The sequence below is a fragment of the Peromyscus maniculatus genome, chromosome 9, assembly GCF_049852395.1.
Source record: "Peromyscus maniculatus bairdii isolate BWxNUB_F1_BW_parent chromosome 9, HU_Pman_BW_mat_3.1, whole genome shotgun sequence".
Lineage (NCBI taxonomy): Eukaryota > Metazoa > Chordata > Mammalia > Rodentia > Cricetidae > Peromyscus > Peromyscus maniculatus.
Window position 1 is genome coordinate 30369242 of NC_134860.1, and position 17287 is coordinate 30386528.

General features: G+C 37.7%; 2 protein-coding genes across 24 annotated transcripts in view; one reads left to right on the forward strand and one right to left on the reverse strand.

Annotated features, from left to right (window-relative positions):
* Positions 1-17287, forward strand: part of Cfap20dc (CFAP20 domain containing) — a 291110-nt gene that overhangs the window by 48764 nt on the left and 225059 nt on the right. The window lies entirely within an intron of this gene.
* LOC143267276 (uncharacterized) overlaps positions 930-17287 on the reverse strand; it is a 125551-nt gene continuing 109193 nt past the window's right edge. The window contains exons 5-6 of one of the 2 annotated variants that reach the window (XM_076544544.1): positions 10248-10291; positions 930-10001 (exon numbers count right to left, since the gene is read on the reverse strand). In XM_076544544.1, coding sequence (XP_076400659.1) covers positions 9971-10001; positions 10248-10291 — 75 coding nt within the window. In that variant the 3' untranslated portion in view covers positions 930-9970. Of the gene's footprint in view, positions 10002-10131; positions 10292-17287 lie in introns of those variants that run through there. The other variant, XM_076544545.1, reaches the window with a different exon arrangement.

Sequence of the window (17287 nt, forward strand, 5' to 3'; positions counted from 1 at the left end):
AGGCAGGCTGCCTTGTGCAACTCTATCTCCTAATATTCTCTTCAAAGTGGCCTCACAAGGCCACTGTGCAGTGAAGGTAGTAACCCTTTGTCAATCCAGAGAAAAGAGGTATAATTTGTGCAGCCAGGAGGGTCTGGGAGCACGGAGGAAACTGTTTCAAAATCAAAAGGAGACCATTTGGAAATGCAAAAGAAAATGGAGAAGCTTGGAGTGGATTGGATTCCTTTGCAGAGGGAAAGGCATCCTGTCACCTCTCATGGTACCAGAGCTCCACCTGCTGTACAAGAAAAGCAGAGACAGACCTGTCCGCCAGGAAGGACTTTCCCCGCCCCATGATTACTGTTCAATTTTTTAATCTTTTGGCTCTTTACTCAAAGTCATTGAAGCTGTTCTCATTCTTTGCTTCCACTCATCACTTCCCTTCTCTTCTTCATAATTTCATGTTTGAAACATTTATGTTATCATTTAAAAAGTTGACAATTCAAAAAACATAATTGGAAAGTATATTTACTGGTTTGTTGAGGTGCCTAGAAATGCATATACATAAAGTGCAATTCAGATATATAATATACCTAGATAAAATGTGTATGGCAAACACTGGAGAAGGGAGAAGGGTGTATTTCTGCCAAGTATAACAGCTCTAATTTTAAATACTTGAATTCTCTGACACTAATTTGTGTGCTGCCTTGGGCAAGTTACTTAACTTTCTTCGTGCACTGCAGTTTTGTTAAAAAAAAAAAAAAAAAGAAAAAAAAGAAAAAAAGGCACTGGTTTCTCTCTGCCTCATAGAATTCTTATCAGATGAAAGACTGGGCAATGCCCCAAGTTATCCAGCCATCACACTCCAGGCTCAGCTATCTGTAAGGAAGCTGAGAATCAGGAAACCACTACATACCAAGAGAAGGACCAAGCCACAGTGACCTGATTGTCTGTATACACATGTATACACATATCTGTATACACACACCTGGGTATGTCCTTGTTTCTTTTCTCCATAGTTACACAATTTTGTTTTTAAGGAAAGGTAGAAAAAGGAAAGATAAGGGAAGCAAATATGGGTATACTTGAAAATTCATCACACACATAATTGGAGAAGATGCTGCAGAAGTTCAATAGCATTCTTAGCCTAGAACTGGAGGTACTTAAGTCTAGATTTCAGTTTACCATACTGCTGGGATCCTGATTCAGAGTGCATAGGGGCTTTAGGAAATGTATTCTGAATCATGGTCAGAGTGTTCTTTATAAACATTTATGTGTATATGTTTGTGCATGTGTGTGTATGTCTATGTGTGTATGCCATGTGTGTCCAGGTGTCTGCAGAGGCCAGAAGAGAGCATCAGATCCCTGGATCTGAAGTTAAAGTGGATTGTATTTTACCCATTATGGGTGTAAGGAACCAAACTTGGGTTCTCTGAAAGAGCAACCAGTCCTCTTAATGCCTGAGCTATTTCTCTAGCCCAGAGAGCTCTTTTTACAAACAAGTTTACAATGCATTGATAGGGAAGTGTATCCTGTATACCCTGCCCAACAAGGTGGAACCAGTTATGCCATGGTAACTAGGGTTCTCTTTTACGAGGTTCTTAGTCTCATTAAGAGCACCTAAAATCTAGCCTGGAAAGGACACTTAAGGAAAATTTTACTAGTACCTGAAGGAGAAAATGTGAGCAAGCTGTAAATCTTGGCAGCTGTGGGCAACAGGAAGCTATAGAAGAGGAAGAGATAAAACATGCCATGTGTAAGCACTCACATGGCAGAAGGGTAGAATACTAGGTTCAGAGAAAGAATGCAAAAGACCAGAACATCCAGGAAAGCAAAATCTCTCAGTTTGTATTCTGCTAGGGAGAAAACAGGTTTAAAGAAAATTCATTTTAGGAAAACAAAAGCCACAGTCAGAGTTAAGAAGCAAATACAGAGATAGTGAGGGAGTGCACCCAAATCTCACTTTCAAAGAATGCTAAGGAGGAGGCCATGGAAGGAGAAACATTTGAACTGTGACCCGCAGGTCAGAAAGAGGTCATAGAAGAGCCGACCAGAGCATCTTAGGCAAGTGAGAGCTGCCCCTTCCCCCATGCAGGGCTTGGTTCCCATGTGATGCTAGATGCAGTGACCCTGCTCCAACTGTTTACAGCCTGTAGCAGTCAGGCAGATGTGACACGTTTTGTCCACATATAAAATCCCAGCTGCAGTTCAGCTGGAACTGAAGTTGGGAAGATGTGCAGTGGCCAAAGAGCTCTGCTGTACCTCACATCTCCGTGGCGGAGGCTGGATCGATCCTCTCTGGCAACAGAGCCATTTAAAGGCATTATTTCTGTCTCTTTGGAGTTGTTAATTTCTTCATCAACTATCTCATCCTCCCAAGACCTCTCTGCAGGAGCTGTTCACGGCTGCAGTTCTGTTTTCAAGGCACTGTCAGCACACAGAATGCATCCCTTGTACTCCTGGCTTTAATACATGCTATCATTTAGTGCCATAAGCCCCTCTCAGCCATTTGGGAATTCTTCTTTATACAGATTACTTCAATTTATTGTGATTTTTTTATCCTTTATCCATGGGATTATCTAGTTTTGAAACTGCCTCCTTTGTTGGAGGTCATAGTTCTTTCCTTTTCTGCTGTATCATGTGCTTCTGTCCTGTGCTTTGCTAATAATAGATAAGTAAATGGCTTATTCTCTATTCATAGCCAGATGAAGTTATTGATGGTAAGCATTAATTTTTAAAACACTTTTCTTGGGCAGAAAGACTTTGCTGCTATTTATGTTTACATTTTACATAAACTATAAAAATTAATTTGCTTCCACTGTTGAAAAATAATCAGTTGTGAAATGCAAAATAAGTTGTTTATTTTGTTGACAGTCACATGCAACTCAAACATTCCCATCACAAGTTCATTTTCATAGATTTATCATGGAATGGAAATTTATATTTCACAATTTCACGTTTCTTGGGCAAAGTGGAAATATTTAGAAAAGTTTATTAATGAAACTTGAAAACTTTGATCATGAACTTGTAGTGTCCTCATTGCATACTTCAGCAATTCTGAACACTTCCTAAAGACAGGAAATGAGGAATGCTGTATCTAGCAAAATTCTAGGAAGGATTTAAAATGTAATCATCACTAGCAAAATTCTAAAAATGGCATGTTCTTCCTTAAAACATTAACTTCCTTGCTATAATGTTGTGTATTTGCTTTCTGTGTGGATGGGATATACTATTTTCTTGCCGTAGAGCTAAAGGCAGTTATGCAAGAATGAACTTGATTCCATGTGACTGAGGCACCATCAACTTAACTTTTCAGATAGTTCCCATCCTAGTAAGAGTACATCTACAGAGCTGGCATGATGGCTTAAGGTCTAAAGGTGCATATACACACAAAAATAAATGTCAGCAAAAAGAGTAAATCTTAGAAGAAAAAAGCTACAATGTAAATTTCTGTTTCTGATTTCAGTCGTGAAAGACTTGAAAGTGTGTGTTGAAGTTTTATCTATATATTACATTTATTTTACAATTAGTCTTATTGTAATATAATATACTAATCTTATCTTCTATTACATTAGCTGGGAAAGATGGTTGTAAAATATAAATAATTTAATTACTTTATAATGAGTACTCTCTGAAAGTTTTACTATAACCCTTGACAGAAATATGCAAACACTTGGAAATACAGTGTTGATGTTTTCTTGGAAAATTATTGTTTTTTTCTTTCAGGCTTATTTACAGTATAATTTTAAAATCTTACTAAAATGGCAAGTATTTTTAAATTATAAAAATGTGATTTAATGAAAGAAACTAAAGGTTAGAAATAATGAAGGCTCAGTATTTTAGCTATATGTTTCTTTTAGGTCTTAAGTGAGGGTACAAAAATAGTATCTTGACGATTAAACTACTATAACAAATTACCATCAGCTGATTAGCTTACAAACAGAAGAGTTACATTTGTCACAGTTGAGATGAGAGCATGATTTGGCATATGTCACTTCCTGTGGAAACATTAGAAATTAGTGTTAGCATTCACCATGTCCATCTCAGTGCTCCTGAGTATGGAAACATGTACCAATCTGGAGCCATGAATTACTAGAATAATGGATTCTCCCCTTGCTTCCATGGCATGAAGTATGAACAAGAAATAACAGTTGATGTTACATTAAGCTGAGGGTTGTTAGTTGTTATCACTGTAGTCTAAACCATTGTCATAGAAATGTGACTCAGCTAAAGTGAGTTATTTCTCCATTTGAATTGATCATGTTTTCATTTTAATTTGTTAATCTCTTGGTTTTCATTATAGAAATTTTCATATTAAATACCATTCCATTGCACAGACAACCCCTGTAGGTCCTCATATCTGATGAGGTTTTGTGTTGTTTTTTATGATCATTGTACACTGAGTTTTATAAAGACATTTTCAGACAAGTAAATCAAGTTCTTTGATCATACCCACCCCTCTCCTTTAAGACCACTCCCCTCCTGGTATTCCCCCTTTCTTCCTCCAGATTTGCTTCCACTTTCATGTCGCAACATACGCGCGCGTGCGCGCGTGCATGCGTGTGTGTGTGTGTGTGTGTGTGTGTGTGTGTGTGTGTGTGTGTGTGTGTAAAACCTAGAATCCACAAATGAGAGAAAACAGGTAATATTAAATTTTTGAGCCTACCTTATTTTGCTTAATATGATAATCTCCAGTTGTATCCATTTTTGTACAAACAAAATAATTTTACTTTCTATGGCTGAATAAAACTCTGCTATGTAGTATGTATACCACATTTGCTTTATCCCTCATCTTTTGATGGATACCTAGGCTGACTCCATAAGTATTGTTAATAGGGCTGCAATAAACATGGATGCACAAGGATCTCTGTGCTGAGCTAGACTCCTTCAGGAATATAACCACACATATGGTAGTACCTCCATACTGATTTCATACTGCCTGATTTACAATTCTCATTAGCAGCTTATAAAGGTCCAGCCCCCAATCCTCTGAAGCATCTGTTGTTACTTGTTTTCTTGAATGCAAGAGTTCATTCATGTGCTCTGATTTTATTGAACATTCTTGTAATCATTCCTTTACCCTTTTTGTCTGGGTTTTCATCTAACTTGTTTTTACTGTGGAATTGGTTATTTTCAGTGGGGTGATGCTGCCCTGATTTTTCATGTTTTGTATGTTTCTGCATGGTGACTTGTGCATTTGGGGTTAGTTCTTCAGCTGGATTTACATTTTTAATATTTATTTGTTGTGTGTCTGTTGTGGAGGGGGGGGGCGTGCCATGTGCCATGTCACATTTGTAGAGTCAGAGAACAACTTGTGGGAATGACTTCTTTCCTTCTTCCATGTGGGTTCCAGGAATAGAACTCACATCCTCATGCTTGTCAGCATCTGCCTTTAACCAATGAGCCATCTCACCAACCCTGAATTTCTTTTTAACCACAATTTTGTTTCAGTTTAAACATTTGCAACACTCAATTAGGACAAGGAGATATAGATGATTTGTAATAATAATATATATATATATATATATATATATATGATGCAAAAGAGGAATTAGTTCTATTTCCTATCTTTATGAAGGTTATGAAAAATGGTACAAAGACAATGGCATCGAACAATAGAAGTCAAAAAAGAAACATTGGTACCTATTGCAAACATGGATCTTCTTTTCCCTTTTATTGGAGCCATACGGTATAATGGGGGATAATTCTAAAGAGTCTTGTACAATAAGTAAATGTTCTCAGAAGGTAAGGAAGACGTGTAAGGATGAGGGGGAAACAAGTATAAAGTCGTTGTCTGCCGCTACTGTAAAACAGCCTGACTGGAGAAAAAATAGAAAGTAAAAGCAGTGGTGGCTTAATCTAGAGAAACAGATAGAGATTTTTCTGTTTGTTCTGTAGGCAGTAGATTCATGCTTTTTAAAAATTAGTGTTTTATTTTGTTTTTCTGATAGCTTGCTGAGAATAAGGAAAACCAGAAAGAGTAAGTTGAGGCTGTACAGTCAGGCAAGGAATGATGGATTTTGAATAGCAAGAGAAGTGAAGAAGATTTCAGGCTCTCAGAGAAAATTTTCAGAGGCAATATAAACAAAGATAAGGAAAAGTTACAAGGAATCAAAAAAGCCATGGGGTAAGGCCACCATCCCAAGGACCTTACCAAGTCTCATTAACTTGTGGTCACTGATGGATGCGAACAGTCTCAGAAAGCTCAGGGACAGACAGGCATCACACTTGAGGAGCCGCATCCCAGGGCTGTCGCTCATTTAGATTTGTAGGGATGTGAGTTTTTGGTGTTTTTTTTTTTAAGTTTCTAATTCTTTTTTTCTTTGGAATGCTACCTCATATTATAGTTTTATAATATAATGAGCAATTCAAGAATCTCTAAGTATAATTTGAAAATTTAAATTACTTCTCAACTGTAAGCTAATGGAATTTTCAAGGCTGGCTCCATAAAAGATGAAAATGCTTTTGTTTCTCTCTCCATGCAGTGAGGCTGCATTTGTCTTCACTATGTGTTGACTTTGCCCCTCTGTATTGACACAGTCCATTGATGTTGACCTAGGCTTGGATCAGGCAATAGGAGAAAAGGTAATGACCATCCCCAAACACTCCAGGAAAACTCATTGAGAAGCTGTACTCACAGTCAGTCAGTTATATCATACTTCACTGACAGTGACTTAGGGATTTTCTGACAAATACAGTGGTACTGTCCAAGTTTTTTAAAGAAAGGAAGCTAATGACAGTTATTGATGGCTTCCTGCAAGTGACATCTTTTAGGCTCTTCAGAAAGGATGGGAGTGTATAAGTAGTGAAGCTCTGAGCATGCCAGGACAGAGTACCATCACCATTATGTCCTGACAAAGGCATCCTTTCTTCTTCAGTCAAACTTACATACTTTTCCCATCCTTAATCTCAAGACATTAATAATGAATTAAAGGATCATGGACACACAATAACAGTATTGAGAAGTACCCTAGGGACACCCTGAAATCATGCCTCACAGATGTTAAATTAAAATAAGTTAAAGAGAAGATATAGCCAAGTGCTTTAGAGGCATGTGCCACAGTCAGACTGCCTGCTTGGGTTCCAGCACTATTTCTGATACTCAGTGCCTATGTGATCCAAGTCTAGTGTCTCAGATTCCTAATTGAAAGCAGTAATAATGCATCTCCCATAGGTTTGAATATTAAATGATATTGATAAAGCATGTAGCACAGGGAAAGCCTAATATTTTTGTTTTTACTGATATTTCCAATGAACAAACCTTTGAAAGTAGTTGTTTTGGTACTTATTTGTAATGGTGTTTACACCTGAGTTTTGCTTTTTGTCTAAATCCCCTACACCCTGGCAGGGTCTCACTACTTAGCCCAGGCTGGTCTCAGCCTGCTAAGTGGTGGCATTCAGGCATTGTAAATTCTGTAATTTACAATGTAATTGTGTAAATTCTTCAGACAGAAAAAAAATTAAAAATGAACTATTAGTCCTGAAACTTCGGTTGAGTGGTTTTTAAAAAGATTTTTTTTCATTGAATTGGAATCCCTCCAGTGTACCCACATTTCTTCTTAAGTAATCAAAACAATTAAAATAACACACACAAAAAAGTCAGGCTTGAGAGTGGGGTCAGAAAGCAGCAGCACTGCAGAGCTTCCACGGATGGAACTGCCCTGGAGGCCAGAGCAGACTGGTCCTCCACCCACCCTGTCTCTGCCCTGCCCTACAGCCTAATAGACAATTTAATGTCACCTAGTTCGTTCTAGAAAGAATTGTTTAAACAGTATCCAGATGAGTCATTGTGCATTGCCTGCAGCAACATGATGAGCCTAGTGCCTGTGGTCAGAGCTTCTCCCAGATGTCTGTACTCTGCTTTAGCACCTCCTTGGCTCAGACCTTCCTCTCTCATTCGCACATGGGTACTACTGAGAATCAAGGCCAAGCTGCACTATCTGATCTGCACTCAATGTGCTTTGATTTTCGGACATCTTTTCTTCCACTCTCCTTCATTTGCTCATCTAGGATAGCCTTCTGTTCAAGTCCTGAGGGTTCCTTGACTGTAGGAGGAAGCTAGCTCAGGAACAGGGATTGGCATGTTCTAGACTCAGTGGTGAGAGGCTTGTGGAGCATATACATTCAGCTAGCCTAGACACAGTGTATTGTACTACATGTCATGCGTTCAGCCGTGGCAATGGCAGATGAGTGTGCCTCAGAACCACCACACTTCCTCGTGGATGTCCCTGGAAGACCTCCAGTGAATCACGTCAGCCTTGAAGTCCTTTTTAACAGAGCCTTCCAGACCATCACTCCCAGTCATTTGATGCTGGAACTTTGGATAGAAGCTATTTGCTGTCCAGAATTATGAGTTTTAAAAAAGACAGAGTTTTCTTCAAATGGATCTTTTCTAATCTTGATTTTTCCATAAAAGGAAGAAAGAAAAACCTGAGGACAAGATATTAAATCTCACCTTTGTGAAGGCATTCCTCTAGGTAGGAAATATAATATGACTCAGAATATCAGGCATCTCGGGTTGATAGTTGACTTTTTTCACAAGTGCCTGAAATGCTTACCACTTAAGATGGTATCGACAGGCCGGGCGTTGGTGGCGCACGCCTTTAATCCCAGCACTCGGGAGGCAGAGCCAGGCGAATCGCTGTGAGTTCGAGGCCAGCCTGGGCTACCAAGTGAGCTCCAGGAAAGGCGCAAAGCTACACAGAGAAACCCTGTCTCGAAAAACCAAAAAAAAAAAAAAAAAAAAGATGGTATCGACAGACTTTAGGTACCAAGCAGGAAGTGGAGTTGATGGTCTTAACACAGAAGTTCTGAGCCTGAATTCCAGCCTTGTCTGATTGAGAGCAGCTATTTTCTTTACAAATCTGGGCTAGCAAAAGTAGCTGGATCCTTAGGAGCTTTGCATCTGTTTAAGCACATGTATAAATACTCAGTTCTCAAAGTTCTGGACTACAAAAAGAACTGATAGCTCTCATTGCCTCACTGAAATCCCAAAGGCGTTTAACTTATGTTTACAGGCATATTCCAGCCTACCTCCAAACCCTTTCTTCTGGGCTGTCAGGAAGTACAGTATGCAGAAGTACTGGATGTGGTGTCATTTTACTCTTGGAAAGCATTTGTCTCAGCTATTGAATTTGTCTTCTTAAATTCTGAGTGTAACCCCTCACACATTCACACATCTGTTCCCAGCTGAGAAAGTGTAATAAGGAGATTAAGTCATGTGAGTGGATAAACAATAGGTCAGCAATTGGGCTGCTGTTGTCTTCATCCAGATGAGTGATGATGCCGTCCTGTCTGTTAGCAGTGACCTGCTGTCTTTGCAGCGGGCATTCCTTCCCACCCGCTCTCTAGCCCTCCATTCTTCTGCTCTTCCCTGTTCGTTCCTCATCTACGTTCACTTTCACTTCCAGAACTGGGGAATTTCCTTAGCACCCCCTTTCTTGCCAACACACAAAATTCATCTTAATTTGTCCATGCTTAAATGTGGAAGCACAGTTTACAGAATGGACTTAAGTGGAGTTGCCAACCTCCTCTGATAATCTTTATACAAATGAAGACAGCACATGCTTCTTATTAAAGGGCTGACTATAGGAAAAGCAAGGAGCTCTTGCCGTTCAGTTTTCTTCAACACTGCCCCTGCTTCTTAGGAAAGTGCTATGAGATCCAGGATCCCATGATGCTCCTCTCTCAGAGGAGTGAGAGATACACTGGGGAGTTCAAATATAGCCATATAGCCGTGTGGAAGTGTTGTTGCCATTGTGTACAGACTGTGCTTTGCAGGGCCAGCCCCGCGTTGAAAACATACTCCCACAGTCAAGTGTTGCTGTGCTCCCTGTCACTTTGTTCTCTTGCCTCAATTAAAAAAAAAATGTCAGGATGAGTGATATTCTAGTACCAAGACCCAAACAGGTGGGGTTATATTATTGCCATAGAAACAATAGTGAAAGAAATGAGCATAAGACTTGCCTTCAGAGGATTCAGGTGTTCAGTTTTAAAGTACCAAGGCCACACTAGATATTTTCCTTTTAAATAAACAAAGAATGGAGCATCTATCAGTACAAATCTTTATATAAAAACTTGGTTGTTTTCTTAGATAAAATCATGCTATGTAGAAAAAAAATAAAGATTAAATAAGTTTTCTTAATTGCTGCCTCAGAATTATACAGATTATTATATTTCTTTAAATACATGGTCTCCATACACAGTATTACAATTCTGACATATGATCTGGGCAATGTTATTCAGCTGATGTTCAACTGCGCACTTACTGAGTGACAGGCATTTGCTGTACAGAAGTCACTGCCTTAGTATCCTGGAATAGAAAATAGAAAAGCAAATAAATAAATTAGCATGATAACTAAAGATGGTGACAAGTGATCAGAAGAAAACAGACAAAGACTAACTGGAAAGGTTAGATGATTCTTAGTTGTAAATATTTACACTAAGACTTGAAGGGAAGCCATGCATGATGACATGCTTATGATTCCAGCAGTTGGGGGATGGAGGCAGGAGGATTAGAAATACAAGATAGTCCTTGCCTACATAGTGAATTCCAGGTCAGGCTGGACTATGTGAGACCCTGTCATAAAACAAAACAAGACTTAAAGAATCAGGAAAAACTAGTACTGTGTCGAATGGATGGCAGGGGCACTTACAAAGTCGAGAGTTGGGAAATCTTGTTATAAGAACACATCAGGTTTGGATCAGGAGGGCCATGTGGCCCCAGTTGGTGCAGGAGCACCAAGGAGATTGGCATGCATGCTGGCCAGGCTCTGTCACCCACCTTAACTCTGCTGCCATCTCCCGTTTGCTCTGAGCCTGGGAGGTGGTCCTCTCCTGCCTCCCCTCATACTTTATTAGTCAGACAGACTCTGACCTCAGGACTATGAGAAGAGCCAAGGGGTCAGAGGGCAAGAAGAAGGAAAGTCAGGGGCTTCTTTCTCTGTTTCAGAATTCCTGTTCATGATCCTTCTGATGAGAACTCAATACTGTGACTCATGTACCTCCTCCTCTGCCCCTCTACACTTGGGGAATGATATTGACTTCACAGTTACTATTTGGGGGACACCTCACTGTGCTTTTTCATTTTTGCCAAACCTCCCCATACATCTGCAACACATTATTTCATGATAATCTCTTCATTTGAACCTTGGTGAATTCTGTTCCTGCGAGGTCCTTGGCTTTGGGAATGAGACCTATTGAATGAGACTAGGCAGTTTATAGGTCCCTGTGAGTTAGGAATTTAGATTCTGTTCTGAAGGCTGTGTGAAGCAACTAAGTTATACCATTCTCATCAATTGCTTGTTTAAGATGGCCACTGTCGGTCGGGCGGTGGTGGCGCACGCCTTTAATCCCAGCACTCGGGAGGCAGAGCCAGGCGGATCTCTGTGAGTTCGAGGCCAGCCTGGGCTACCAAGTGAGTTCCAGGAAAGGCGCAAAGCTATACAGAGAAACCCTGTCTCGAAAAACCAAAAAAAAAAAAAAAAAAAAAAAAAAAAAAAAAAAAAAAAAAAAAAAAAAAGATGGCCACTGTCTATGTCATTAAAGTCAATGATTTGAGAGATGCAGGAATAAGAATGAAAAAAGGAAGACTAGCTGGGAAGCTATATGGGTTAGAAAACATGGCACCTGGCCTGAAATAGAGAAATGACTGGATCAACCTGGAACTGATAGATTTTTCAAAGAGGAAATGTGAGTCAGAAATGATAGGTTTCTGATTCGAGCCACTGAGGAACAGTAACAGCAGATAATTAAGTATTTTTTTTTATTCACTTCATTATCTGTAGAAATATCCAGAAAAATATCAAGAAAATAGTATGGAGTTTAAGAAATAAATCATGGCTAGAGATCTAAATCATTTTATCAACATGTAGATAATATTTAAAATATGGCAGAGTAGACGTGGTCCCTATTATTTTTGTTTTGTTTTGTTGTTTTAAAGAGAACTTAGGAGCTCCTGGCATTTAAAGGCCTCTAGAAGATATTTGAATGCACACTTTTCAGGTTTTTGTTGTTGTTGTTGTTGTTGTTGTTGTTTTGTTTTTGTTTTGAGATAATGTCTCTCTATGTAGTCCTCGATCTCCTGAAATCCACTGTGTTGACCAGGCAGACCTCAAACTCACAGATATCCACCTGCCTTTGCTTCCTTCCCAAATGCTGGGATTAAAGGCATGCTCCTCCATGTCCTGCTTGAATTCACACTTAACTTTCTCCCAGAATCTTGTAAAAGTAGTTTGGAAATCCAATTTAGAAAAAAGAGAAAACAAGAAATTCTTGAGAAATCAAACGTAAAGATACTGTTTTATACTTAAGCTGTAGAGTAAGCTTGCTGTCTCCCTGAACATTTGGTTAAAGGAGCAATGCTTATATAACTCGTGTAAACACTGTAGCTTTGTGTGGGGAACTTATGAATTTACTCTAGAACTGAAGGACTGAATTTATCTTCACATTTCAAACTTACTTCAGACCAATAGAATCCTTCTCAGCTAGTGAGTTTTTTATATTGTCTAAGCTAATTGGAAAATGCAATTTGTGTAGATAAGTTTCTAGTGTAATCCATACTAAAAGGAAAGCTTTTTAATTTCACCTTTTATTTTCTTAAAAAATTATAAGATAAAATATCATAAAAATGACACCGATGGGCTAACATTAATACAATCTATAGCATCCAAAGGGGTCAGTGGCCTTGCAGTAAGCAAGTTTTGAAGTTTTTCTGTAGATCCTCTACAAATGGTCATCTTCTGGCTCAGGGGACATATAAATTTTTACCATCTAGCCTTCCAGTTTGTATAATATAGCACTGAGCTGTCACCCCTAGCATCCATTAGAATGATATTGACAAAACGTCCACTCCTATTGAACTAAGTACTCAATAAGCCACTGTAAGTAAATTGTTGTGTTCCCAGCTCGAAGGCTAGTCTATTGATTCTGCACATGGCTTTGGCCCTGGTGGAGGGGTCTTTCTGCAGTTGCCTCCTGGGATCTACAGAGTCTTTTTAAAGTCTCAGATACCAGAGAATCTTTTAAAACATTCCTTGTTAATATCCTGTGTATTTTTAGTGAATTTTATTTCAAATGAATAGTTAGCATTAATCGAAGCTTTGATCTTAGGGGCTAAAAACATTCCAAATCATATTATATTATATTATATTTATTATATTATATTATATTATATTATATTATATTATATTATATTATATTATATTATATTATATTATATTATATTATATTGACATATGAATGTCTTTAATAAGAAAAGTTACAATCACTTTCCAAAAAACAGGTATTAACATTTTTGTAAACAGCTCCAGAGATTACTTATGCATGTAGATCACATCCCCAACACACTCCCTTTTATTCACAAATATAATCCTAACGTTCATACTCTCTGGCAGTTGGTTTGGTCATGACAACAATGCTTTTTACCTCACCGGTCTTAGAATTCTCTCCATGTTACCACGTAGTAACCTCTCCTACTCTTTTTAATAGCTGTTGTATATTTCAGGAGTATGATTTAGCTCATTTAGATCCATGTGGTAGACTACTGCACTTTCCCTCTATTTGAAGTTAGTGTCACAATGAACATTCCCGTATATGTCTGTTTGTGTACTTGTGAAATAGCATCCATTTTAAGAGGGGTAAGATTATCATGTAAAAATAGAACAAGAGAATATATACATTGTCTAAGGAGTGAAAATCATCTTTATTTATATATTCAGGAGAGTAGAAATGAAAAAAAATATTTGAATAGTAAATATTCAAGGTATTTAAGGACATTTGACAGATTTCCCCTTGTTGGATACTGTCATATTTCCACTTTTGGGAAACAGAAAATTTTCAAGTTTTCAAAACTCCTGGTAATTTGAAGTCTTTAATAATCAGAGTTTGTGCAGTACTCTAATATAGACAATTGGGAATATAGCTGGTTTGTGGTTTGTTAAAAAATGTACCTTTAGCACCAAATACTTGTTTTTACTATACATTTTGAAGAGTGATCTTTTAAGGTAGTACTATTTATTTAAACAGAATGGTCAAATAAATGGAACAGGCAATGTCCTGGTTCTACATAACAACAAAAGGTTAGAAAGCTGGAAGATTACTTTCCAAAATAAAGGCAAAAATCAATGGCAAAACATGTCTGGAAGGTAAGAGAATGTGTGGTATAAATGTCTATAATTTGAACTCTTTTATATTAGAGGTGGTTATTTTTTAAGTGATCAGATTATACTCTACTCTAGCTTCTCTAGGAAGGTGAATATTGTTTGAAAACAAATGTTTTTGTTTCAAGAAGAAGAAAAGCCAATAAATTAAAACTGACAAATAAGAAATAATGTCTGAGTCTTATAACATCTTTCATTTTTGCTAGTGTGCTCAGGCCCACTTGTAAAGCACAGTGAAACCATGCACTAGCCCCGTGTGTGTTAGGAAACAGTTTCTAGGACATTTGCTTTAATAGAGAATAAATGAAACCTACTGTCTTAGTTTCCTAGTACTGTGCTAATAAGTTATCACAAACAGGATGGGTTAGAACAGTAGCAACATCTATTTCTGAAACTAAAAGCCCAAAACAAAAGATATAAGGAAGGTCAGTTCCCTCTAAATATCTTGGATACTATATTTAAAAATCTTAATTTATAACAATCTTGTGATGTGTTAACTTAATTTCAGTGGTATATAAAAATCTATTGTTTTCTCTCCCCTCCTTTGTGCTATTATTGTTATACAAATTACGTCCTTATGTGTTGTAATCCTAAACAGAGGTTAATAATTACCATTTTATGTTCTTCATTTTTTTCTTTATAAAAAAATTTGGGTTTTTTGTTTGTTTTTCAATTTTGTTTTTCAATTTTGAAACAGAATCTCATTGTGTGACCCAGGTTGGCCTGGAAGTTACTGTAGAGCCCAGGTTATCCTTAAACTATTTATCTTCCTGCCTTGTTTTTAATTCATTATACATGGAGTTTTCAAGTTCTTGTATGTATAATTAATGTTTCAATCACATGGTAGTGTTTTTGGCTGTTACTTCTTCACATAGTGTTTCTTCCCTGTGTCTCTTCCCTCTGGCCCTATTCTCACTTGTATTTGATGGTTTCATATCCCACTGGTCTCTGAGGCCATGCTTGTTTTCTTCATGATACTAAAGTTAGGTAACCCTTCTGGTAGAAAGAGCAAAAACTATGACTACTTCAATACCATCAGATGAACTGTGATGAAGCCCAATATATATTCATGATAGAGACGCCACAAATTGGGATTATTAATAGTAAAAAAAAACAAATACTTTCCCTTATGGCTAATCTTGCCTGTCAACTTGACACACTTGGGAAGGAATAACTTCAGTTGAAGAATTACCTCCATCAGATTGTCCTATAGTTATGTCTGTGGGTCATTTCTTTATTGCAGTGATGTAGGAGGGTCCAGACTACTGTTGGCTGTACCACCAAGACAAGTGGACCTGGGCTGTGTAAGAAAGGTAGCTGAACAGGAGCCTGGGATCAGGCCCATAAGAATCATTCCTCCATGGTTTGTGCTTCAAGTTCCTGTCTTTAATTCTTGCCCTTGCTTCCCTTGATGATGGAAACAAATAAACAACAACAACAATAACAAAAACAAAAAACAAAAACAAGAAGGAACAAGGGATACATCATGTTTCAATAAAGCATGCAAAGCAGAATTGTTTCTCTTTTCTATAAAGGACAAAGAGTGCTCAATGAGTTTAAACTTCAGTAGAAGGTTTCCAGAGAAACCTAACAAAATAAAAGCCCTCATGTTAACTGCATAGAATTAGAATAATTAGATAAAGATGGACCTATTTTTTACTGGCCTGCTGAGATGAAGCCACCCACAAGCAGAGAAGAGTAGGCAGCTGAATTCCAGAAACACCAGCAATTTTCAGAATTTAAAATCCTGAATCATGACAGGACACTGGCAGAATTCAAGTTTATATGGTACATGGAAGATTCACACCGAATGTGAGGTCAACATGTAGGCCTTGTGTACATCCTACTTCATAAATGAGTCTGTGAGAAATGCTAAACCTGTAGGCCAAAGATGATGCCCCAACGTTGCAGAGAAACCTTAGGTAACTGTCCACGCAGCTGGCTGTTTCTGTCAACTCACTTTTTGTTTTGTTTTTTTTTTTAGAAGTTGCTTGTTTGCACTTCCTGTTTTACTAGGTAATATTATTTCCTTCCTAAGATTAGATAGTTGTAGTTACAATTTTCCTTGTTAAGAAATTCAGAAAATAAACTCACTAAGAGGTGTTAAGAGTATAAATTTGATAGACATCATAAGATAGTTTTCTATTGGTAATATGTTAGGATAGAAAGTGAATTAGGTACATTTTGAATTCACCAAAATAGAATAGATAATGGAATATTATCTTGGAATTTGTCAAATGCAAATGGAATAGATGTTGATGTATTTGTTACTTGGATATATTGTATATAGTTTTTCTTACAACTTTTTAGTTTTTTTTAATTTTTATTAGACCAAAAAAGGGGAAAGGTGGTGATATTTTATTTGTACTGAAATGTGGTGATTTTATTTGTGCTTTGATAAATAAAGCTTGCCTGGAGGTCAGGGGAAAGCCAGCCATTTTAAGTAAACGAAGTCAGGTAGCACAGCCCTTAATCTGATCACTTAGCAGGCAGGGTCTCTGTGTATTCAAGGCCATCCTAGGGAACAGAGCCAAGTGTGATGACACATGCCTTTAATCTCAGTACCAACCATAGAGACCTGGAGGTCTGTACAGACAGACAGTGACAAGGAAGTGAGGTAACTGAGCTAAGAGCCAATGAGAGGGCAGAAAAGCAAGGCATATAAAGACGTCGGTAGACAGCAAGTAGCTCACATTTGGAAGCCATAGTTGGTGAGGTAAAGTTGGCTAGTGGCTTTTCCTAATTTCCCTGATCTCTAAAGCTTTCACCCCTATATTTGGCTCCATGTTTTGTATTTAATAAAACCATTTATAAATTTGTCTATACTGGCCTTTAAATTTCAAGTCATAGCCATATTACTACAGACTAAACATGATGCCATGTATTTGAAAATGCTATTTTACAATCTCACTATTCCTTATACTAAAATGTATATTCAAAGTTGGTAATTTTTAAATCATAATAAAAAAATCAAAGTCATTTTAGCTTCAAGAACAAATGATTCTAATAAATGAATTCAGTCTTCAGAAGTCTGGCATTAGTTCTGCAAATTCATTCTAACCTGAAGTGAGCATTCCCCAGTGGCTGGACTTGATTGCACATAGAGAAGAAAAGTGCAAAGATAACTGGTAAATGGGTTGATCTGCCCT